The 24784-nt window shown below is 36.0% G+C and overlaps 1 protein-coding gene across 1 annotated transcript in view; it reads right to left on the reverse strand.

Annotated features, from left to right (window-relative positions):
• The window catches only part of suclg2 (succinate-CoA ligase GDP-forming subunit beta), a 116432-nt gene that overhangs the window by 37495 nt on the left and 54153 nt on the right, over window positions 1-24784 (reverse strand). The window contains exons 4-9 of the mRNA XM_088916469.1: window positions 24146-24236; window positions 22633-22785; window positions 21108-21197; window positions 19251-19347; window positions 14958-15119; window positions 13097-13239 (exon numbers count right to left, since the gene is read on the reverse strand). Of these exons, the coding sequence (XP_088772595.1) occupies window positions 13097-13239; window positions 14958-15119; window positions 19251-19347; window positions 21108-21197; window positions 22633-22785; window positions 24146-24236 (736 nt within the window). The remainder of the gene's footprint in view (window positions 1-13096; window positions 13240-14957; window positions 15120-19250; window positions 19348-21107; window positions 21198-22632; window positions 22786-24145; window positions 24237-24784) is intronic.

The following is a 24784-nucleotide window of genomic DNA, read 5'->3' on the forward strand; positions in this document are numbered from 1 at the left end:
AAATAAAAGAGGAAATGCAGAACAGGAAACTGAAAATGAAAAGCCATTTGCCCATCTTGGCATGCCAGCAGCCATGTCATCCTGTAACCCACACCTGGCAACCCACTGAAGCTCAGCAGGTGTGAGCCTGGTCAATACCTGGATGGTAGACCTCCTGGGAAAAACTAAGGTTGCTGCTGGAAGGGGTGTAAGTGGAGCCAGAAAGAGGCATTCACACTGCGGTCTGTGTGGGTCCTAATGCCCCAGTATAGTGACAGAGACACTATACTGTAAAAAGGTGCCGTTCTTTGGATGAGACGTAAAACCAAGGTCCTGACTCTCTGTGGTCATAAAAATCCCAGGGCGTTTCTCGAAAAGAGTACGGGTATAACCCCGGCGTCCTGGCCAAATTTCCCATTGGCCTTTGCCAATCATGGCCTCTTAGTAATATCCATCTATGAACTGGCTCCATCAGTCGGTTCTCCTCCCCACTGATAGCTGATGTGTGGTGAGCGTACAGTGAGCACTATGGCTGCCGTCGCATCATCCAGGTGGGGCTGCACACTGGTGATGGTGGTGGGGAGTCCCCATTACCTTTAAAACACTTTGAGTGGACTATCCAGAAAAGTGCTATATGAGTAGAAGCAATTATTAATATTAGTTTGCTAACCAAAGGCATTCTCTCTTAATTTCCAATTATGACCCTCTGTCATAATTGTTGTTTCACAACAATCTCTCTTGTTTCACTGCTGAACTCGAAGCAGTACCCTGGGTTGACCTTGTCTATACCCTTTAGGACTCTATATCCTTTAGAACTTTATGGATTAATCTGCTCTCAACACTCCATCTTCTACACTGAAGAGCTTTAATTCCTTTATCCTGTCTGTATCTGACAAGCAAGCTCCTGAAGCCAGGAATCACTGCTGCAGCTTTGAACTTTTTCTAAGGCTATAATATCCTTTTGGTGGTTTACTTGACTAAAACTATACCAAACACTTAGGCTTTACTAATACATTATAAAGCTTGAGTATAAACTTCCCTTGGTAGAAATTCCACACTTCTTGCTATATTTTGAAGAACTCTGCTTGATTTTTTTATTGCTAAAGTAAAGAGAGGAAGAAGTGTTTGGCTTCAAAAACAGCTGAAAAACATGTGTTTACTGTAGTGCACAGAATGTCTACTATAAGTATCTGCCTTTAGTATAAACTGAATTGATAAAACCCATCACATTGGAATTAATCAATTCATCACACCTTTACCCAACATACAAAAAGTCCTCTACATTCCATCTGATTTTTACTCTTGACTGTTTCTAATTTGCCAAATAAAAAGATTTCAATAGGCAGATACAATAATCTGAGTTTTTTAAAATCAGTTTCAAAAGATAAAACAAAGTGTTCTTCTAAGACAGCCATATTACCACATAACAAATTATGACTTAAGTCATTATAAGGTGATTATTAGAAAAAATCTTTTTTGGAGCAGATGCACTGACATTTTATTGGACCAATATGACATAGGTAAATTCATTATGCTAATTAGCATTTGTCATCCAAAAGTGTAATCCACAGGGGTTCTACTGTGAAAGGCACTGGCTAGTATTGTGTATGACCACTGCTGGAAGCAATACAAGCTGTACACCTGCACCTGCATGCTTTCCAACAGATTGCAGATGCTGTCTCATGGGATTGCATCACATTCCTTTCATACAAACTTCGACAAGCAGTAGTCTTGGAGCCCTACATATCAGGCATAATGCTTGCTCATCCCACAAATGTTCAATGGGCCTAAAGTCTAGCGAGTAGGTCATCCACAACACAACTGTCCCATTCTCATTGCACAAGACATTGATACATAAGCAGGTTAAGAATGTGCATTGTCTTGCTTGAATTTTGTCGTAAGAGGTTGAGCACACAGCAAGGACAGGTCCCAGGACTTGATCAATGTAGCTCCGTACAGCCAGGTTACTAACAATCACTACAAGTGAAGATCTGTAGTCTGGACATTCCTGCTGAGACTATCACACTTGGAGCTCCTCATTGATTGGGCTGTTGTTCACAACAATCAGGTCATAGTTCTGCACATCTGCGACACACTAGCTGACATCCGCCTGGGTGGCCCATCAAGAAGTCCTTGATTCATCATTGAAAAGGACTTAACTCCATCTCCTGGCGATTCCAGCAGATGTGACTTAATCACCACCTCAGCCATACCAGATGGAAAGAAGGTGCTGCTCTTTCCTTATACAGGGCATATTGATTCCTTTTTGTGTTCTTTCTAGATTTTCACCACACTTGACATTCCAACAAATTAAATCACCTCATCACCTGTGCCTGAACAGCTCTCACTAATTTAATTTGATTCAATGCTTATAAATGCCGGTTATAGATATCAATTAATGAAAGTGACACCAAAATATTTTAAGATCTAAATTCTGTTTACATTTCATATGACGCCCAGCATGTAATACCACACATCTGGCTGTTTTTTTCTAAATCTTTGTTGAAAAAGTTTTCATTGTGATTGTACATAGTCTTTGCCTCCAGGTTGTACACATGGTGCTGACAGTTTTAATTCCATATGTCAAGTACAGGGATGGTATAGGGGAATGAAAGACATTGCAGCTGCCTCACAGCTCCTGGGTCATGAATTCACATCCAGGCTCCTACACCTGTCTGTATGGAGTCTGCATGTTCTCATCAGAAGTTTGCCAAATGCTCTGGTTTTCTTCCACCTCCAAAAGACATTGTGGCCAGGTTGGTTTGCCTATTCTAAACTATCCCCGTCTCAGTCCCTGAGATGGACGGACATATTGTGCAGTGGAAAAGCTCTCAGTCCTGCCTTTCGCCTGATGCTGTGACTTTCTAACAAGGGATAGAAAGGACAATATGAATTAGCGTGGCAAGGGCTTGGTTGCAAAGCTCTGATGAAAAACAAATCTGTTCCATACAGTTACTTAGATGTTTTAAAAGCATACCCCTCATGATCTAAAGAAGCATTTTCACATCCACAGACGTTTACCAAGGAGATAGAATTAGCATTCGATTATACGCTCTGGGATAGCATAATAAACCCCAGTTCTTGACTTATTAAACTGCTATGACATTTTAAGTCATCCTCAAACACGCTAGAAAAGCAAAGGGCTTATTAACCAGCAATTTTTAATAATTGAGATCTACAGAAGAGCCCTCTAATCTTTTAGACAGCAAAACGACATACAGTTTTTCAGCAGCTCTCATAAAACTAAAGAGGTGTTGCCTTCTATAAGTGCAGAAAAGTGGCAGAAATAAGCCTCAAGGGTAAGCACTCCAGGATTTATGGAAACAGAGCACACTGAAGGGCAATACACTGATAAAGAAATATAATGACCATGAATATTAAAACAAATACAAAAAGTGCACATTTGAAAGAGCTACAACATACATTCAAATACGGTATTTTATTAATGATAAGCATCATTCAATCTTTCATAAAATGAACGCAATAAACATTTCATTAGTCAGCTTTCTTACATGCTTAACATACAGAGATAATTAGACTATAGATCCCTATTAGATCTTTACAAAGAAAACCAACAGCATTTGAAACATAAATATTTTTGCAGTAACATTTATATATAATAGACATATAGATCCATGTGCCAGAATGGTGGCCCTAAATGTTTATGATACAGAAAAGAAAATGAGATCTCATCATAAATTAATTTTGCAAGACAACTGTTCGCTATCATTAGGATAATGATCGTCCATTTGATTTTTTTTTTCTATTTTATTGTAAGGAAAATTCTGTTCAAACTTTAAGCAGGGGCTGCATCCCAGTATAATTCTTATTCTGTAACCTCAGTCTGACACCTCAGGCCACCAGAATTCTTCCCTGCATGAGTCCCCTGCATGTCTCCAGCCTACCAGATGAAAGAGATCACTTAACAACAGACACCGAGCTCCTTGAAAAGTAACTTCCCCCTTTTGACCAATTCAAACTTACATATAAAACTCAACACGGAACTAGTCATGTCAATAGAGCTATTTAAAAATTGTAATGGTGTTGCTGAATAAGAAAAAAAAAACTGAGCTTGACCTTTTGAAAATAAAATTCCTTTTCAGTCTATCTCCATCACTTACCAGACATTGTTTACAAGGCCACAGATGCGGTGTCGGAAAATCAGAGTCTGTTAATGCATGCCGCAAAGAAAATGAACTCTATTACACTGGAAAGAAATGTTTAAGCTTTTTTGCCAGATATACTTGTATTAATTCCCAGTGGCTTCAGAGGTAGAAGCGAGCTTTATCAGTGGAGCACAGTAAAGACAGTAGCCCCTTCAAGAAGTGTAGATTTAGACCCAGACTACAACCTCCAGAGAAATAAGAGAAGCATAAAAAGCCTGGAAAAAAACCTTTCTCATGCTGTGCAGAGAGGGATCAGTGTAATGAGGTGTGTAAGAAGTATAAAGTGTTTCAAATGGATGATGCCGTCTCTGCAATGATGACAAAGATACATCAGAAAGTCAAATACTAGGAAACCTTCCCACATATTTCTGTCTTGCAATTCTTTATCCTTCCCCATTAACATCCCAAATACTGTCCTTGATTAGATACCCTCACTGAAAAAAACAAAAACTGAAAATAGAACTTTAATTTTGTGGTTTCTAACTTCATTTGAGCAATTCAAGTGCAATAGCCTATGTGCAAAATCATTTAGAACATGTTTTTTGTTTCTCTTCAGTGCCCTTGATGACAGCGATGATGCCAAAAATACAAAAATTAGTAGTTAAATAAAAGCAAAGTGGGACAGTAGTGAGCAGAGACAGCACTAGGGTGAAAAACGAGTGAGTTGAATTTGGTTCTTTGAAGATATAGGTGAAAGATATTTGTGTGAGTAGACTGACGAACTGCGGTACTCGATTAAAGTGTTTCCTGGAACTCCACGCAATAATCTCATGTTACTGCTTATTATGGTGCTACTGAACGTGATGGCTAATTGCAAGTTACTTGCCTACAGAAAGGAGACACTCAGAAGAGTTAATTAGAGAAAGATATGCTGCATTTCAGTGAAATAACAGAGAAAGGAATGCTGGTGTGTTCTGACAGAAGTAGTCAGGAGAAAAAAAACATGAAGAGAGCACATCTCTGAAAGACCAGGAACAGCAATAAAAGCATCGATTTGAAAGAGAAAAGTTGTTTCATATTTGAATTGAAGGTTTAATTGCAATCTCTTTTTTCACATCAACTCTTTAGTATTTTTTTTAAATTTGGAATTATTTTGTTTATATAACCAGCCAATTTGAATTATCATTTGAAGATTCGGCTTTATGACTGCAGTGTAGCGGTACAGAAGAGTTAGTGCCCAATGGAACAGTGGCGACGAATGTCACCAACGTTACTGGAAAGATGCGGTTGTCTCCCTGTCCAGTAGCACCAATTTGATGTCTCTTTCTGTAGAGTCTCAATCAGCTAGTCATATAATCCTGGGCTCAAACCAGCAACATTTGGATCATTTGGCATAACCTGCGCTCTGAGTGCCTTAATTTGAAAGCTAAGTTGGAGTCTCAAACTATATCACATCCAGTCCTTTTGAGCCCCTGCATGACTATTTAATGATACCCTGGAAGCTATAGTATAAGGCTAAAGGTTGCACACATTTCCTGGGTCTTTAACACAGAAGTGTTCAAGGTGTCATCACTGAATTCAAATAAACAATGTGAGGAATAAAAATAAAACTGAGAGCATACATAAACTTAAATAAATTAAGAAATGAAAACATATAATTGATTATAAATGGAGGTAATTTGAGACAATAGTTCAGTTATTTGAAGTTAATTCTCTGCTCATTGACATGTTTTAGTCTGGTATTAAAAGATGGCCAGAGGAAAGACAGGTGACCCTGCAGGGCAGCCATATGCATTTCTGCAGCTCTGATAATTTAACAGAGGGAAAAGCATGTCAAGCATCCTAATCCATACATATGTTTGTGACAGATGACTGAGTAAAATGCTAAATGGGTCTTGATTTGCCCAAGAGTTAGATAACTGAATGCACCCATTTTAATCTGCCATATTAAACTTGCAATGCTTTTTTGACTATTTACAGTATGCCCTTCTGTCTTGGAATAAACTCAAACTTTTATTAAACACCGTTCCCCACATGACAAAAAAAAATGCATTGCACATATGCCCCCAGAGAATCCCCAGTCTCTGACTGCAGAAAGAAAGTGTGACCATGAAAAATTAACAATCAATACAACCACACTACGAGATTCATGTGGCAGGACAGCATTATTTGCAAAAGACTTTAAAAGGCTTCCAGAGACAACATGCCTACACATCTATTATTACCAAGTAGAGACGAAGCGTTTCAACGCCTGAGAAGAAGTAAAGGCATACAGAACCTTAGAGCTAATTTGTTAGTGGGAACGTGTACAAACACAGCACAAACTGACCACAGGACAGTGATTTCTGTGTGGTATACAGTGAAATAACGCCGTTGGGAAGTCTCTATGTGTCTAGATTGTGGCTGAATGCAGCAGGAGACATGTTGGGGTATTTCACAGGATTGCCATAGTGATTATAAAGGAACAAGTAATAGGTTTATTCCATGCTGAAAAAAAGAAGAAAGAAAACAGGTGTTTTCTCACACCTGAAGAAGGCTCCACGGCCAAAACGTTGTGTTTTCTTTCTTCTTTTTTTCAGCATGGAATAAACCTATTACTTGTTCCTTTGCAGCCTACGCACGCTGACGCAGCTACCCACCTGAACACATAGTGATTATAGTTATTCAAGGAAGATTTTTAAAATCTGTAATATATTGAAGTGTTTCACTAACCTGGTATTTGAGCACCCTTGCCTCTACTGGTTCTCATTCCAACTCATTCTAACTTGAGTAGGTATACTGAATGCTTTATTGATTAAATCAAATAATATTTTTTATTGGTTCCTTAATTTCAATTTAAAAAATAAATGACATTATTTCTAATGGAGTTAATCTGGAGTTTATCAATCAGAACTATTTTAACTTGGTTTAAAATTATTGCTTTAAAAAGTTATTTTTAATGAGTCTTAACGGATTATCCATTAGTGACACATTGAAACAGGTAAGAATTACACCGTCAAACATTCTCCCTAAGTCTTGTTAGAATTTTACCAACCTAACAGAACTGACAAATGTTGAAACAAACATAAGTCAGAGGGGAAGACTGAAATTCAGCACCAGTCACAGGATTCATCCTAATTTGTAACCTACTGCTTAAGAGGGATTTTAAAAATAAACATAAATGTTCAGAATACTAAATTAACAAAGATCACTTTGAATGAGACCCAGAAGGAACAGGGGTACTCCTAGACTGGACTGGGAAATACAGCTGTGCAGAAGAATATTTAACAACAGCAAGAAACGCTATATTCATGTCTCGATCGTGTTTTAGGCTTGGAAAAGTAAGCAATTAAGTTGCTGCAGTGTTGCCTGAGGTTGAGTAATGTGTAAAATGTTTACACGTAGGAGCAGCAGCATCTGAGCTGAGTCTGTGGTCCCCAGTTATAAAAAAGGAAAATAGTATGTAGGAGGGAAAGAAAGTCAATGACTGTTTCCATGATCAAATTTGAACTTTGAACACAAAATAGCAAAAAAAAACATACAGTAGAAAGTGACATGTAATGATGTTTTTAACCACTCTAACCGAAATAAAATATCCACACATTAGGATGATAACTGTGCAAGTGTTTACACAATTGCATAAAATATTCTCTACAGATATTATAAAGCTACCATCAGACTCCACGATCCCAAGGATATTTTGAGAATGAATATGATCTTGAAAATTGCCTAAACTTGGGACAGAATATGGCTTTAAAATTGCTGGAATAAAATGAAAGCAACGAATGCATAAATTAACTATTACACCTTTGGTAAAATAAATATTTACATTCAATTACTATGGGGAAAAAGGAGCCAGCTGGTAGTCATATATCTGCATATCTTCTGTAATTTTCTAAATACCCTAGTCATATTTGGATCTCATTATCATACTGCATATATATATATAAATGTAATGTACAGAGAAATATGTATTGCTTAATATTCTTGGCAGCAAATAACCAATTTCTAAACTTTATAGATTAAAGAACATCACTACTGTTATTGCATAGCATTAAAAATACTACTTCCAATTTAATAACTGAATTTCCATCCTTTCGCCTGATCTTATCAGATCTCAGAATAAGGCTAGACTAAGGAAATCCAGGCCTGTATCCTATGTTGTACTGTACAGTAGCGTGATTTAACTGTAAATACTAAAGCCACAAGAGGAAGAGCCAAAAAGAGGTAACACCAAATCTATTATGTATGCATGTACATAGCACACACATCTTTTTCATCAGCACACCTGTGATGAAATGCAGCCCTATAGCTTTGAACTGGATGTCAGCACTCATCCTTCTCATTTAACTTTGGCAATATAAGCCTCTCTCCTTGAGGTATCTTTCAGAAACATGAAAACCTTTATCGTTGATAATTGGTCTGTTTCTAGCACCAAACACTAGAGTGCACAGATCCAAACTTAGCTCTAGGTTAAATCTTGGCGTCCTTTTAACCGCCATACCATACATTTTCCGGGACACAAACCTAGTTTCTGACAGCTCATGAAGATTCATAAAAAATGAACATACAACTCACACAGGTGGCACAAGGTAAATATCAACACCTAGTAATTCAGTACAGATTCAGTGCATTTAATGTTTCAAAATGCATGTCAGCCAACTGCTTTAAAAGATACATCTCAAAATGAAACATCTATAATCTCACCAGAATAGTACAGTATTAATATGCTATTCATAGCCTTAAGTGCCCTGTAGGATATACTGGTATCCACAATCATATTTCAGTGGGTATGTGAATACGGCCTGATGTTGCCGATCTTAAATTTCTAGATTGTGTAAATCAAGAATCACACAGTTCTTCCACATTCACTTGGGCATAATCTAAAAGACACCTTTATTGAAAGAAATAATAAACCGGATCAATTGACATAAATTATGCTACAGCACCTGTTCTTGTGAATCACACTTGTCATAGAAATCAATCTGCTGAACAATACATTAAAATTACAGAATATACTGTGCAAACAAAGGGCACAGTGTGCTACTGAAGAGTTTAATGATTGGCCTACTCTAAATTCCACCTGTTCCCAAAGAGAATAGAGAGGAGAGGCCTCCTATCTCTCCTGTTTGATACATTATTTAATGGCTCAGCACCCGCTATATACTGCTTCTGTCTCAAACGCTGGGCAAGCTGATATTTAATTAGCAGCTGCATGGCAGAGCTCTACTAAAAGTTGCACACATGTAAATCAGGACTTGTATTAAAAATCTAAGCTTAACCAAAAGAAATTGATTTCAACACTAATGCAGGTTGCAGGTGTTATTTCATCAAATTCAAAAGCATTGACACTACCTGTGGTCTCTGTGACCTGCATGCCTGAGAAACATGCATAACTCTGATTACACTACTTTTTTTACATGCCCGCAAACCTCACTTAACAATATCAATGGAACGACTTTGAAAAAACATGATACCTTGTGTTACTTTCGCACAATCTGTAAATTGTATTGTAAATTGCAATTGTGTAATTTATTGTATCTTATTTTTTTCTTTTTCATTAATCTAAGCCCTATAAATTCCTGTCCTTCTACTCTTCTATCCCTCTTAATGAGCTCGCAGACAAAGCATTTCATTGCCAACAACAACGCTGTATGCTGCACTGTTCGTGCATTGATAAATAAACCTTGATTGATTGATTGATTGATAGTCATGGCAATCAAGCTGTTAAAAAGACAAGTGCACGCAAACAGCCAACTCTGCATTGTAGTACAAGAGCTGCTGTCCTAATGTACTGTACACAGAAAAGCCTCGGAAACTAATTAAGTTGAAGAAAAATAGCAGTGCAATTTCTGTGCATTGCAGCTTACCATTTGGCTTGCTTTTGTTCTATTGTTTAGTATAAACAAAAAGCGTGTTCTTAGCAATTACCCTGCCTGTTTTTGTGTAGCTTAACAACATTTTCCAGGAAAGCCTCTTAATTCTTTTTTCGCTGACATTTTATTTATGAGTGCAGGATAACAACGTGGAAGAAAGAGAGCCTAATCGAAGGCAACGGCTCAGTCCTAGCAGAACGACTACTTTGAAAGGTGGTTTAGAGGCTGTGGAAAGGAAAGTTCACCATTGAAGTGTGGAACTGAAGTCCACATTGTAGCAATTCCATAAGACAGCAATACACCGTACTCGTATCTGAGCCCAGTAACAAAGGCATAATGAATATTCAGAACGCCAGAACGCTCACCACACATTAGCTATCAGTGGGGAGGAGAGCAGAGTAATGAAGCCAATTCCTGGTTTTATTAGGATTCCTGGTTCCTGGGATTATTAGGAGGCCATGATTGGTAAGGGCCAATGGGAAATTTGGCCAGGACGCCGGGGTTACACCCCTACTCTTTTCGAGAAACGCCCTGGGATTTTTAATGACCACAGAGAGTCAGGACCTCGGTTTTACGTCTCATCCGAAGGACGGCGCATGTTTACAGTATAGTGTCCCCATCACTATACTGGGGCATTAGGACCCACATGGACTGCAGGGTGAGCGCCCCCTGCTGGCCCCACTAACACCTCTTCCAGCAGCAACCTTAGTTTTTCCCCAGAGGTCTATAATAAGTCTATAAGAGCAAAATTTATATTTGACTAGTGTATATGATACTGGATAGGACTTGTGTTTTTCCTTTTCTGTTGTAAAAGAGTTTTGTAGTCATAAAAAAAAGTTTTATGGTCATAGTTCAAAGACTTTTTGTGGGGTGAAATACACTGGAATTTTAATGTAAAGAAAACAAATGTGTGTTAATTACAATAGACGTGAATACATTATTTTTTTCTTGTCAGAAATCTAATACTATTTAGGTTGCTGATCAAGTTCATCTCATGTCTAACAACAAAAAATCTCCGGAGAGAATTCTAATATGTAGAAGTTTGAATATCAATGTTTTTTCTACTCTTAATATTAATGCCTTTCCTTTTATGAAAGTAGTTACTATGTAGCAATGAAAGTTACTGACTGCTACAATTGTTTTAGCGCAAATAAGAAAAAAAATCGATTTGGGGATTAACATTTTTCTAAAAAACTCACACTTGCTACAGTTTTTGACTTTTTATTTTTGAAAACAAAATAAATGGATTTGTTCACATGTACAGAACGAATACACAGGTATGAGAGTATGAAATATCAACGTTGAGGAAAAAATACTTATCTAAAATGCATTGATGCTTGTCACAGAATATTTTCTTTGTACTTCTCAGCCGAGTTAAGTGACAATATTTCTCTTTTTCCTTTTTTTACAAATATTGTGTGGATTACCATGAATTTGAGTACTTTCTGAAGTAACATACTGTATAATTTAAAGTCTCTTTGCTATAGTGGACCTTGGGGAGAGTTCCAGTACGATTACATGAATACAATGAAAAAGTTGTGGATTATGCCCACAGATAAGGTAAAAAAATAATGCAAAGTCTACGAAGTTTTGAGCTTAATTCTCATTTAAGTAGATGGTTCTATGAATTGTTATGGGCTCTATGAGTAGATCATTATTTTATTTTCCTTGTTATTAATAACATTTTTCTGATGCTTTTGTCATGGTGTCCTCAGTTCACTCGGAATAAGCAACTTCATGATAATAGTAGGATTCCAACATGTGATACCTGCAAGGATCAAAAACTTTGCCATCTTCTGAAATATTTGCACTCTCTGACTTGATAACTTATCAGGCTGAGTTTGTCTACTGGGAAAAGCAATTAACGGTGCGAGTCTGTAACAGGAGACAGCACATTAAAACACTGCCGATGACAGACAAAGTCATACATATGCTAGACAATGAATATGAAAACAGAAAGCTGCACTGAGAATAGAGAAGATTTCACTCTGCAATGAACCAACAGCATTACACTTTTTTTATTGTCTGTTGTCGAGTTAAAAACATATTAAAGCACTATATTGTGCTGCTTACAGAATCATATACAAAGATATTTACTAGGGTTTTCATTTTTGTGTTCAACATGAAAAATGGACTCTGGTGCTTTAGAAACGGTAATTAAAGTAAGTATAATTCACAAACAACGATCCTGTGCACATTCCATTCCCTAATATAAAAAAGGCATTTAATTTTGTGAGGGCTGGACCCTATTTCATGTCTTTTTTTTTATTTATTTAGACAGGTCATAATAAAATGACTTATAAAAAATTAATCAACACATTACCCTGCTATAGTAATAAAATAAATTAGCTTGTGCTTTGGTCCAGCATAGAAGGCTGTTCTATTTATACAAAAGGTCAGGCCTTAAAGTCATTTAGCCTTTTTTTATGATGTATCCCGCTAATGTGCAGCTACACAATGCACAGCAGGAGCAAGTTTGGATAGCAAGTTGGAGTTGATTCAGTAGCTGACATCTGACGTGCTCCGAGTGTGATTTAATTCAAAAGGATAAAGAATCCCTCCCTTCAGCCTAAGTTACTGCTCCACGCCGCTCCTGCACATTGTTGGGTTCTGTCAGGGAATCCCAAGGGCAAACAAAGCACATCTGTACGGTAATTTCCAACCCCCTCTCTTTTAATAACTCTGGCCCATGCTTGAAAGTAAAGTTTGATCCCTGCATATGTTTGTACTGGGTTATTCGTGATAAGGAAAAACAACTTGTTACCTAAACTGCTCCATGATCTCACTTACCAATGCTAAAAGCTGGGGGGGGGGCAAGCTCTTAAAAACACAATTAACAAATGTAAATCTGTCTTCTGACACTCATTTTAAGCTATGGCCTTGCAACCAAGTGTTTAATGATTTCAACATAGTTCCCATCAGCACAGGTCACAGATAACCTTGAACAACTTTACTAATGCACACCATGGTGATTACAGAATTCACGCATTACTGCTTGCTGAAGCAAACAAAGTCCTCCAGACATGGAAACATTCAGTGACGTTAGCACAGTATGGGGAATACAACTAGTGGAGATAAAGATCTCCTACAAGCTGTGTTGAGATATGCAAATCAAGCAATAGAAAAACATGATTTTGAAGCATAGAAATCACTTACTTTGGGATCAGCAGTGAGCAGTTTGAAAGCCTGGTAAACCTGACTTTCCTTCACACCTCCACCCAAGTCTAGAAAGTTGGCTGGCTTTCCTCCATGAAGATCAATTATATCACAGGTAGCCATAGCCAGACCTGCCCCGTTCACTGCAGACAGACAGAAAAAATTAGATAAAGGATTTACATCCGCTCAGTTTTAAGAAACATAAGAGCCGCCTGCGTCATAAACAGATCACTGACATTCACCACGCAGGAAGAACAGGATACCACCAAAACCAAAGTTTAACAGAAATATTGTTTGTTCTAAACAAGAAAAAAGGGAAAGGTTAACAGGCCTCATGGCACATAAAACACATAATACAATACATTGAACATCCAGAAATTCCCATATTTATGATGGACCTCATTACGCAAGCTCATATATTCATATATTCACATATTGGGGGAAAAAGGGTATTGTTTAAGACAGCTGTTCAAGTCACAATAAAAATAGACATTAAATGAACAAGAACAAAACTGTTTAAATTCACTTGTTTACTGGCAAGTATTTATATGTTCGACAGAAATTAGATACGGAGGTCATTATGTGTGGCCTCAGGCATGTAGCCTTAATTTGGAACCATAAAAACAGCTAGATTCCTTACTAGTGCTTCTCCAAGAGGTTAAGCAACAAACCAAGAAAGGTTCTACTAAATCTACACAAGCCAGCCAAAACAGTGATTATGTTAAGTCAAAGTAAAATTACAACCTGTTTCTTAATACAAATGTCTTACTTTATTATTTTAATTAATGCTTTAGTTGGAGGAAAGTGCAACGATAAAAAAAAGGATACTGTAGCAGTTGTTTTTTTTACTTTGGTAAATTACTATAGATTTTAAGTGGATGTTAACAATGATGCTACAAGCTGAGAATTAGGTGCCCAGTGTTCATCATTGAGAAATTAGAAATCTACCTAGCCATATTATTTAAGAACAAAAGGTGAACTCCGACTTTGTAAATACAGAGAATCAATATCATACACGTGAGGTGTTGTTAATATGGGATAACGATCAAAACTACAGATCTGTGGCCTGTTTATAAGTTTACAATGTGCAATTAGGTTTATTCAGAAGGGGCTGCAACACTGATTTCACTTAAATCAATAAAACATTAAATATTACAAAAACACAGAATGGGAACACAGTACATTGGTTGTTGAAATAATCCCTTTCCGTTTTCAAAAGTATTAATTTTGGATTTGAAGGTCAAAGTTTCAGCCAAATAAGTAAAGTAGCCAATACTAACAAGCTGAATTGATTAGCCAGGACACTTTGTTTATTCAGCTATTTATATGAGAATTCCCATTAATGAGAAAACAAAATGAACGCATCAGAGTGCTGCAGGGCACAAATGCAGACTCACAGAAATGCCAAGCCATTAATAAGCAGCCATTATAAACCCTACAAAAATTAACCACATAATTACACAGCACTCTTATCAGTACATTATCAGTTCAGACCAAGATGAAAAATGTCAGAAGAGTTATTCACAAGTGTGGTATATGATGTCCTGAGGATGTAGCTTGGCTGATTATATCACATAAAGCTCTAGTCCACGGCTGCACCAAAAGTATGGTTACACTGGCCAAGCGACCAAACAGAGAGAATTTAACACTGTCAGAGAATCAGGTCTTGGGACCCGGTGGTAATCAAAGCCACATTTAAAAAGAATAATTCACTCCTGGCCCTCCAGCTTCGACTTTACATGCTTACAATTTGCCGATTAAACAAAACACAGTATTCTTCCTCTTAGCGTTAGTTCTGTAATTTTCTCACAGTGACACGGACTTTTTATTTTCGGGAAAAAAAAAAGCTTTGCTTACTTACCAAAGCAAGCAATGTTTCCATCTAAGCCAATGTACTTGAGGTCGTATTTTGCCGCCTCCGTTTCAACAGGATCGCTCTCAGACATGTCATCCAATGCAAAAATTTCTTTTTGTCGGAATTCGGCATTGTCATCAAAGTTTATTTTCGCATCAAAGCATACCACTGCTCGGAGAGATGAGGAAAAGCAAAAGTCAGAACACTATGCATATCTATTTTTTCCATTCTTTTTTGAAACAATAAGTCTGATCCTTATTCTACTTAAAAAAAAACTTAACAGAACACTTAGCAAAGTGACCAGTTACTCTGAATTATTCATGCCCTTTAAATGAAGTGCCCAGAGTGAACGGCTATTTGACAGCACCTAAAAAAGAACACTTACTATGCATAATGGACTCTGCATTTGATTAACTCCTCTGTGCCTTTAAAGGCAATTAGAATTTATATCACATGCAAATTAAGCTGTTATGTTACAGTATATAAATTTGTAAGCCACTGCATCCAGTGGTAAAAAGATTTTTTCACCTCTAATAAGAAGACTTAGATTGCATTCTGAATTCAGTAAAGTCTGCTAAATAAAACTGTTAGGAAAAGAAAGGTATACAGCATTTTCATTATTCACCAGAATTAAATAATAAGTAATAATTAAATAATTATTAAAAATAATAAGAATCTTTGAAATGCAAACCATTTTGTCTACAGTTATCTACAAGTTTCAAATGGAAAAAAAAAGATAATTATTGAAGGTTAAACTGCAAATCAACTAATAAGAGGTGAATGTTCTTGCTGCATGCCAAACTCTACCAACAATTCCAAAACTTTGAAGAATTTTATGAAACTGAGAATATGCTACAGTCATTTATAAGGGGTGATTTTGGTCCCTACATCTATCAATAGTGGAGAAGAGAAAAATGACAGTATTTCCATATTGCTTCATTCTAGACATAACGGTAAATATATTGTGTAATGACGCTTCTCAGGGAAATAACACCAGGCTTGTGCTCCCAAAAGTAATAAACTGAACTTACATTTTCCAGTATGTGAAAGAAATATGCCCACTGTTGAAATACAAAGAACCATACATGGTAGATACTTCAAATCATGTGCTACTCTCCTCGGTTCTCTTTATTATGAGAACAGCCTTTATTTGAACATTTTTACATTTGTTCCTCTCATATATCACCATGGAAAATGTAACACAATTGCAGCAACAGAAAATGTAAACATTATTTATTACTTTAAACCTTACAACCACCTCTGTTACTTTCTATTTTATGCTGTGATGCAGTTTTGTTATTTTCTGATCCCTTAAAAACTGTCTTTGCTCAACAAAACTAGCTCACACTGTCAGTTTTTTTAATAAGAAGTCACGCTAAAAAAAAGTCTACAACCACTTTCATTTCAGAGAAACATTTGTCTTATTTGTACATAACCCATATCAAACAAATACCTTGACATAACTATAGGCTGCAGTAAAAGATTTATTAATATTTATAAACAATTATTTGACTAGAAAATTCCCATTGTCGCGTCACTGCTTGATGCAATATAGCGATGAATATCATTCCTTTTGAACAAATATCAAAGACAGCTAGTCATATCCTCTGAGATTTTATTTTGTAGCTGCTGTCGGTCTGAGAACGTCTGAAATGCTATTTTAGCATAAAAGAGACAGTGCATTCTGGCAGCTGTATGCTTTGATCTGGTTTAGCAAAGAACCCTTGAACAAAAGAAAAGGTTTATGCGATGACACCACCCCTTAATAGGGTTATATACATGACATAAAACATAATAATAATAGAAGAAAGAGGCACATTGAAAAAATTCTGTGACCAAATTAAATTATTCTTTTAACAAATTTTCTAAACAAATGGACTATATAAAACATCCAAAGTCTGAAGTACTTGGAAGACCTGGTTCTTACAAACTAGTTCATGTTCATCTCTGTCTTCTTTTTGAAATCCTTAAAACAACACAAAAAAAGCCAACCACTGAAGCAAAGGAGCCTGTTTGTCACCATACACAAATAAAACACTCCATACAAAATAATCTACATAAATACAATGATCGAGAGCACGGCTTCAAAACGAAAGTGAGTCAGAGTTCTCCATTTTGAAATTTTATTCTGAAAAATCACTGGGCTTATTGTAGTACCCATCCCCTTCAAAAAGAAACAAACTTTTCCTTTTTTAAAAATTTAACAAACAAGATCTTGAAAGAAAAAAGAGAATAAATCCTTTATCTCGGAAGCCTGCAGGCCACTGCCATCTTGCAGCACATGGTTTTATAGAGTATTTATAGTGTGAGAAATGAAAGCCAATTTTTCTGCTTCAATTTCATTTGACTAAAACACATTTGAGCTGCCAGTCAAACAAGTCCTCAGGCACACTGATCATACCGTATGTGCACCCTCAAATGTTTATGAATAAACTTACTTTTTTGTTAGTCATGGATGTTAGTAGGATAGATACCATGCACTAAATTCTATTTTCAAAGAATATCCTCATGGAGAACAGAATGCCATACACGTTTACTTATTTACACTACATCAAGTTAGAGCTCATTAGAATCAAAACAAGGCATATAACACGTACTTCTAAAGGATATTTAAGGTGCATGTGTATAAATTTGCTATTCTGTTATTTAAAGTTTTGTTAAGCTTAATAAATCTTTTTAAACTGTATGAGATTAATGAAGATTAAAATCTTTTTGTCAATTTTATTCAACAACAACTCATTCCAGAGAGACTCATAGTTCAGTCAACTGAAAAACATTAGTGCATGTAAATCTCCAAGTCTCTAAGTTGTATATAACTTTATCCAAGTTAGAATAACATTACATATCAAATAAGGGGTCCAATGTTTTGTTTTTGACTGTTTTATGATAAGTACAGCTTGTTAGATATCTAAATAGTAGGTACACCTTTGGAATGCATATTTCTCCATTACACAAAGCATACAAAAAAATTAAAAGAAAAAGGTTTTGAACCAAGCTCTGATTTTTTAATCTTTCTACATTGGTATTTTTTTTTCAACGACAACTCAGTCATGACAAATTTGACGGAGATAAAGTCTGTGTAAACTGTGAGCATTACTGAAAATACAATAAATATTAGCCTGGTTAGCTGCAGTTTTGCCTGCTTTTATCTAAGAGTTTGCCTGGAGAGAGGTCAAAGCCAATGGTGTCATTTACAGGAAATATTTTAAAAGGAAAATTGTTAAATTCCTGTTCTACTATTTTTATCTCAGAAACTACATAGGTGAAAATGGGGTTAGGCCTGGAATGCATAATAAATTTAAGTAGGACAGATACTCAATACCTACATGTAAGATCCAATACATTCCTTTAAACACATTTTTAAAAATACTTTAAATAAAACATCCAACAAAAGATTAAAAATATATTTTATGGACTGGCAAAAGTCCATTCTTTTGCGAAGAACATTCTAACCAAACAAATTGACTCTCCTTTTTGAGAACTTGTATTACATAAGTTACTATAAACACTAGTAGGAGGTACCAGAATACTAGATTCTGAACCCTGATCCACTGCATACTAAATGAAGGGTTAGACAACATGAATCAATGTTAATCATTGATGTGCGAGACAGAATAACTCCTTTGTTTTTTTTGGTGGGGGGTGGGGATCCATTAAGTGACATGTACAAAAACAAAAATAACTAGAGCTAATACCTAAAAGCACAAAATATATGAAGAGGCCACCAGCAGATTATCTCAAAGTGAACTGTTTGTCCAATAAAAGACATTGATGTTATCATGGCAACAGTTAAGACATGAGTGTTAAAATAGTAGTGTCATACAAATTGCAATACAACCGTTATCCTTAACCTGACTCAGATCGATTAACTTCTTTTTAAATAACATTCCTAATGAGGTCAGCTCTACAGCTCAAACTGTGTCTGTAACCTTGATGAACTTCTTCCTTGAGAATATTCTAATAAAAGATTTCCCGGTATCCATGCACCCGTCACCTGCATACAAATGTTCCAGTTTACCGGACACGTCAATTTTAAAAATCATTCAATTCCTTTGGAAAAAGCTAAGTCTGATCTTTTTGAGACTGACTAGGAAAAAATGCAAAAAGGAATTAGAAGTGAATAATTCAGAGCACAAGGATATGATCATGATATTTAATGAAGGACCTTTACAAAGCCAAAGTTAGGCATGCACAAGCTTCTGGGAAGAAGTGATTACACAACTACAGTACCTTTCACAAAATAACAAGCAAACCACTTCTCTTTATGCAAAAGAATACATTTATTCTTCCACTTCATACCTTGTCCTTCAGGAGTTTCTCCAAGGGGATTCACTTCAACCTGAGTTGCATCAACTTTCAGAAACAGATCATACAGCTTCTTAATTTGATCTGCAGCCTGTATTTTTTATGAAGAGGAATAATTACAAAATAATAAAGGCATTCAAAGCAAAAGGAAAAAAAATCTAACAACTTCTATATTGACAGGCTTAATACCTTCCTTGTCTTTTAAACAAAATGCTTAATAAAACATGTGACATGGCTTTGTAGTGTTGGCAGATCAGTTATCACTGTTGACGCAGTGGAAACATGCCACATATTCAAAGTCTTACTATGTAATGTCTCTGAAATAAATTTAGTTTCAGAATCTCAGACTCCTATGGAAAAAAGTGCTTTGTTCCATGCTGTTGAAAAACAGCATTATAATTAATATTTACATTATATGTTGAAATTGTAATAGAATATAAATTTAGTTTCAAATGTGAATAATCTAGGTTATTAAATAGTGTATCATAAATTATTAGCAACACAGAAGGAACATTTCCCACTTGCACTGCAGTTGCATTCAATTTCTCATTAAATGTATGCCAGTCACAATGATTATAAAGTTATCACAACAAAGAAAAAATGATTATAATAAACTTTAAAAACCCTAATGTCAGGGCAGGCTGACCTCTCACAAATAAGATTCCTCTTTAAATAAATTGCTAGTGATCATGTTCCCTATAAGGCCTTTCTTAATCACAGATGTGAAAGACAAAACAGCTTTGCTTTGTATATTCCTCTTGATATTGATATCAGAGTTAATGTAAAGTTCAATGTATTTTAAAGACCATTTGGAGCCTAAAAATGTTTTTTAAAGTCTTCACATAGCAATTTTTCATGAGTCATAATGTCACAGATTTAGTATGGGAAAAGATATAATAGTAAAAATAATAAGTAGCTGTCACACAGAAGAGACAAAGGAAATAACAAGGGATTTTTTTTCCTAAAATGATTACTAATTTAAAGTCCTACAATGTCACTATTACTTTGTCCTCTTCATTAAAAAGAAATCTATGTGACAACAGAGACAGTTATGGTACCCTCTTTCAGAAATACAAAAAGAAAAAAGCAACAAAGTACATTATTTTAACTGGAGTCAAGATCTGAATCAAACTTTTTTTCAAATTATCAAGAATAAAGCACACACTGGTAATTAAAGTTTATAAAAGAACTAAAGTTTAAAGGAACTAACTGGCCATTGTGACACATACAGTAGCAAGTAATTTCTCTGGCTGTGGAAATCCATGTCAAATCAATGAGCAAATATGTTCTGATACAACAGGAGTCCTTCTTAATCTACTTAAGTGCTTTAAACTTATGTGGCCAGCTCCATAAAATAAAAAAATATTGAAAAAATGCTTTATTCTCTGAGAAATTAATCAAGCACGCCTACATGAGCTATACATCTATAGATCCATAGTCTATACATATAATATATAATCTATATAGTCATCTTATGTTCTTTTATTTCCTGTTTTTACACTTATATTCAATATCTTGTATTAACATAAGAGGTTAGTAGGGGTTTTTTGTCATAGGGTAAAATTTGACTATATTTGAATTTGCCTTTATGCACAGCTCAAAATCCCTAGCCCCTGAGTAAATTGCGAGTCGACTCCATTTCTTTATAGTTTTTTTTTTCATTTTCATAGCTGATACATCGAGTTCCTTTCCTCTTTTTAAAATAATAATACTCATCTAAGTTTCAGCACTAAACAATGGAAATCAGCACTAAAGAACCAGATCAGAAAGATTTTGGTTGAAGCTATAGATGTTTTAAATCAAAGCACATTGTTTTGGGTGAAAAATCGGTGGCTGTGTGGAGTCCATTACCTGTCGTTCTAAAGGTCCTTTAAATCCCAAATTAGCTGCCATGCGAAGAGCCTGATCATCTCGAACCCCTTCGAAAATATCTATCGCTTCCTGTTCAATACGAGAAAAAAAGAAATGGAATACTGAATTAATTGAATACCAGTACAAGAAGTAGACACCCACTTTAGAATCCATACAGGTTTAATACAAGCAACATGCCAGTCAAAAACTACAGCCTGCGGGATGGTTTTACAATTGTCAAACTATCTACAGAAATGTTCGTCTTCTGAACAACATACTGAAAGGGTCACATAACGATTTTCACTTTTTGATACACATTGTGTGCAATGTAATAAGTAGTTCTGTAAAACAATATAAGTATTTTATTCATATGATCCTACCCAAAGAAAACTGCTGAAATGTGTTTCATAATGTAAAAGCACCTTACCAAAAGAAAAAAAAAAGTCCAATTAAGAATCTCCCACTCTTGGGGAAAAAAATACCAAAAGCTTCACAAAGGGCACTCCAATGTTTACCAAAAATGTTTAACGTTAAGGGAATAGTCCTTTATGTTGTCTCATGTGGCTGTGTAGCACCTGGTTGCTGCATCATTTCTAGTTTGCAACAGGAACTGGAAATCAGGACTCCCAGACTTCACTTTCACACCTATTCTGATAAACATCAACTTAACTGCTCGACATCCTCACACAAAACTCTACTTGTGCTTGTCCTTTTACCATTTCTATTATCGCTTAGCCATGGACATGAGCACATGACTTCTATCTCGTAACATCTAGTAAAACTGCAGTCGTTTTTATTACAGTGAGAGGAAAGAAAAGAGTGGTTTGGTTTTGTGTGACATAAGAACAGGTGACTGATGAGAGGCAAGAGAGGAAGCGAATCAGAGCTTCCAAAAGGGAGCTTGGTTTTATTTGAATAACCCACTTGTGCTCTGTACAAATAAAGAACGGCTTCAGTTTGCTTAACTCCCTGTCTGACTGCTTTTGTGTACTTAGACTCCACCTGTTTTGAAAATACCCTCCCCTCCCCTCATCACAACAGGAATGAAGCCATTTATTTTTAAATACCATACAGGGATTCATTGTAGCTTAACTATACTTAATTGGCCATTTTTATTTATTTGGCAAAAATCATGGCATTAGAGTGCATTTGTTTTTTTCTCTTTGGAAGAACACTTTATGAAGTAGGCTTCACATTTGCTTATTCTGTGAGTGTGAAACCTTCCACCCTTCATTCCTCCATCTGGCTTTTCTCTGTATTTAGCCACTGTATACATGTTTGATTTTCAAACACATTGTAACATCAGCTTCTACACTTCTTAGACTGGAGATACTCATCGTGGACACACAATGCCCTGGGAACACAAATGTGAAATTGTCTCTTCCTCAGATGTGAAATAAATGAAAAGAACAGATTAATTTAACTGCCAAGGTATGTAAAGTATCAGTATTATTCTGCTGACTCTTTTTTTCAAACAGGAAAAAGGCTGTGTACAGAATTGTCTGTGTAATTCTGTAAACCATACCTTAAAAATCAGCTCAGGGCTGGTAGCTGCCACTTCTTCAATGTCCATACCACCCTGCGGGCTTCCTACCATAACTGGCCCATTGCAGCTTCTGTCCATCAGGATGGCAAAATACGTTTCCCTTGAAATATCCAAGGCTTCTGCCACCATCACCTGCACATTGAAGGACACTTTGAGCTTGCCACAGATTTACAAATTTCTGCAGAATGGCAAAACAGAATATGAAAAAGCCTTGACTAAGCAGCCTGGTAAGTGTACATTACTGTTTCTTGCACTACAACATATAGATCTATAAAACAGAAAAAAAACTCATAATGCCTCCCAAAAGAACAATAAATGGAAATTAAAAGCTGTTTTATTTCCTGTGTTGATGGGACCCAGCACATTTTGTTCTTTTTTTCTGCGCCAGGAGGAGTAAAGCAAGGAGTGCCTAGGAAGAAAAAGGCTGCTGCATGAGAAAATAAAGCTCAAATAAATGCACAACAACTTGCTTGTTCAAACTCTGACACTAAAACTCCAAATAATGCTTGATAATGCTTGGTCTTTCAAAGCTCTGCTGGAGAGGTCCCTGCAGTTACTGTGCTAAAATCCCTTTATCTACACAGAATTATGAAGAAAACAATTCTGGGAGTTGGAAGATAAACACATAAGAATAATTACATATGAATGCAATCTAGATTGTAAAACAATACTAGACAAAAAGAAAACTATTATGGTAAATCTAGAGGGATGTGTCATACCATTGAGATACGAGATACCCGACTAAAGTTTTTTTTAAAGAAGAACTCCACATTAAGCAAGTAATCAATTAATAATGAATTATTCCAATGAAACTCAAGACACCCAAAAGGTAAAATTCAATCTGCATGTGCTCTGTAACAACTATGTATAATGACTAGAGTAGTGATTGCCTGTGACATTAACCAGATCCTACAGCTGCTCTGATATTTCCCCAGGAGACCTTTATTTTAAATGAGAAACTGTGACATTAAGGGGTTTCTTTAAAAAGTTGTGTCAGTTGTGTCATAAGGAAAAGGAATGCAGAGAAAAGGGTAATTAAACAATGGAAATGAACAGATTCCTTGATGGGAAGCTCCAGGCCATATTACACAAGGGACAAACTCTGTAAGAGTGGCAACTCACGAGGGATTTATTATCTGAAAATCTTTTTTCCCCTATGAACATGGAAATATAAATACTTATTTACATCACTGAAAATCTCAGTGGAAATGCTTGTATACTGATAAAACAATTTGTAGACATGAACATGTGCTTTAGCACTGAATAGCAAAAGCACCAAACATGTAATAAACCACACCTCATAAAGACGGCATGTCAACACTCATCAAAACATTGAAACTCTCTTTTTTCAATTTTCAAGAGTGAAAAGGGAATTAAAAATCAAGAAGCCAGTGCCTGTACAATCATTTATGCACATGAAATCCATTATTAAACTGTCATTCATATATAATGCTGCTTGCCTCAAATCCAATGCCCACAATCCCCTCTTTACCGTTTTCACTTTAACACCTTCCTTTGGAGTCTGCTTGGTGGTTAGATTAAAGCCTAGCATCTGATTTGCCAGCTCAGCAACAACTGAAGGGCTGTAGAGACAGAAGGAGTGTTCAGTAAGATAAGCTTTTTATTTCTGTATCAAAATTCCACACCGTAGAAGCCAAAATGTGGTGCTAGTTTACTCGCTTTTGAGAGTCTTTTTCAGTAACATTTTTTGACTATTCAAATGTAAAGCACAACAACGAGCCACAATTCCTTTAACAACAAAATAATATAAGTTATTGTCTTTCTACCCTATTACGTAAAGATTAAGGATAATGGCTGCAAGGTGCATGTTTGCATTCAGATTGACAAAAACAACAGCTTCAATGATAAAAAAGCAGACGTACAACGTTAGCTCAGAATTCTGTATTTTTGTTAAGTTCTGTTAAGTTCAATACTTTATTGCCATAATAACGAGTTGCATGGAATTTAGTTTTACGAGCTCCTAGAATTAAAAGATATACCATATAAATATCCTACAAAAGATAGCACCCACCCAACACATCTTCACATAGCATTCTCAACACACACCAGTAATAAAATAAATAACAGTGAGAGACAGAATAACACTGAGCCGTGCAAAAATTTCAAAATT

The sequence above is a fragment of the Atractosteus spatula genome, chromosome 5, assembly GCF_055471065.1.
Source record: "Atractosteus spatula isolate fAtrSpa1 chromosome 5, fAtrSpa1.hap1, whole genome shotgun sequence".
NCBI classification, from domain to species: Eukaryota; Metazoa; Chordata; class Actinopteri; order Semionotiformes; family Lepisosteidae; genus Atractosteus; species Atractosteus spatula.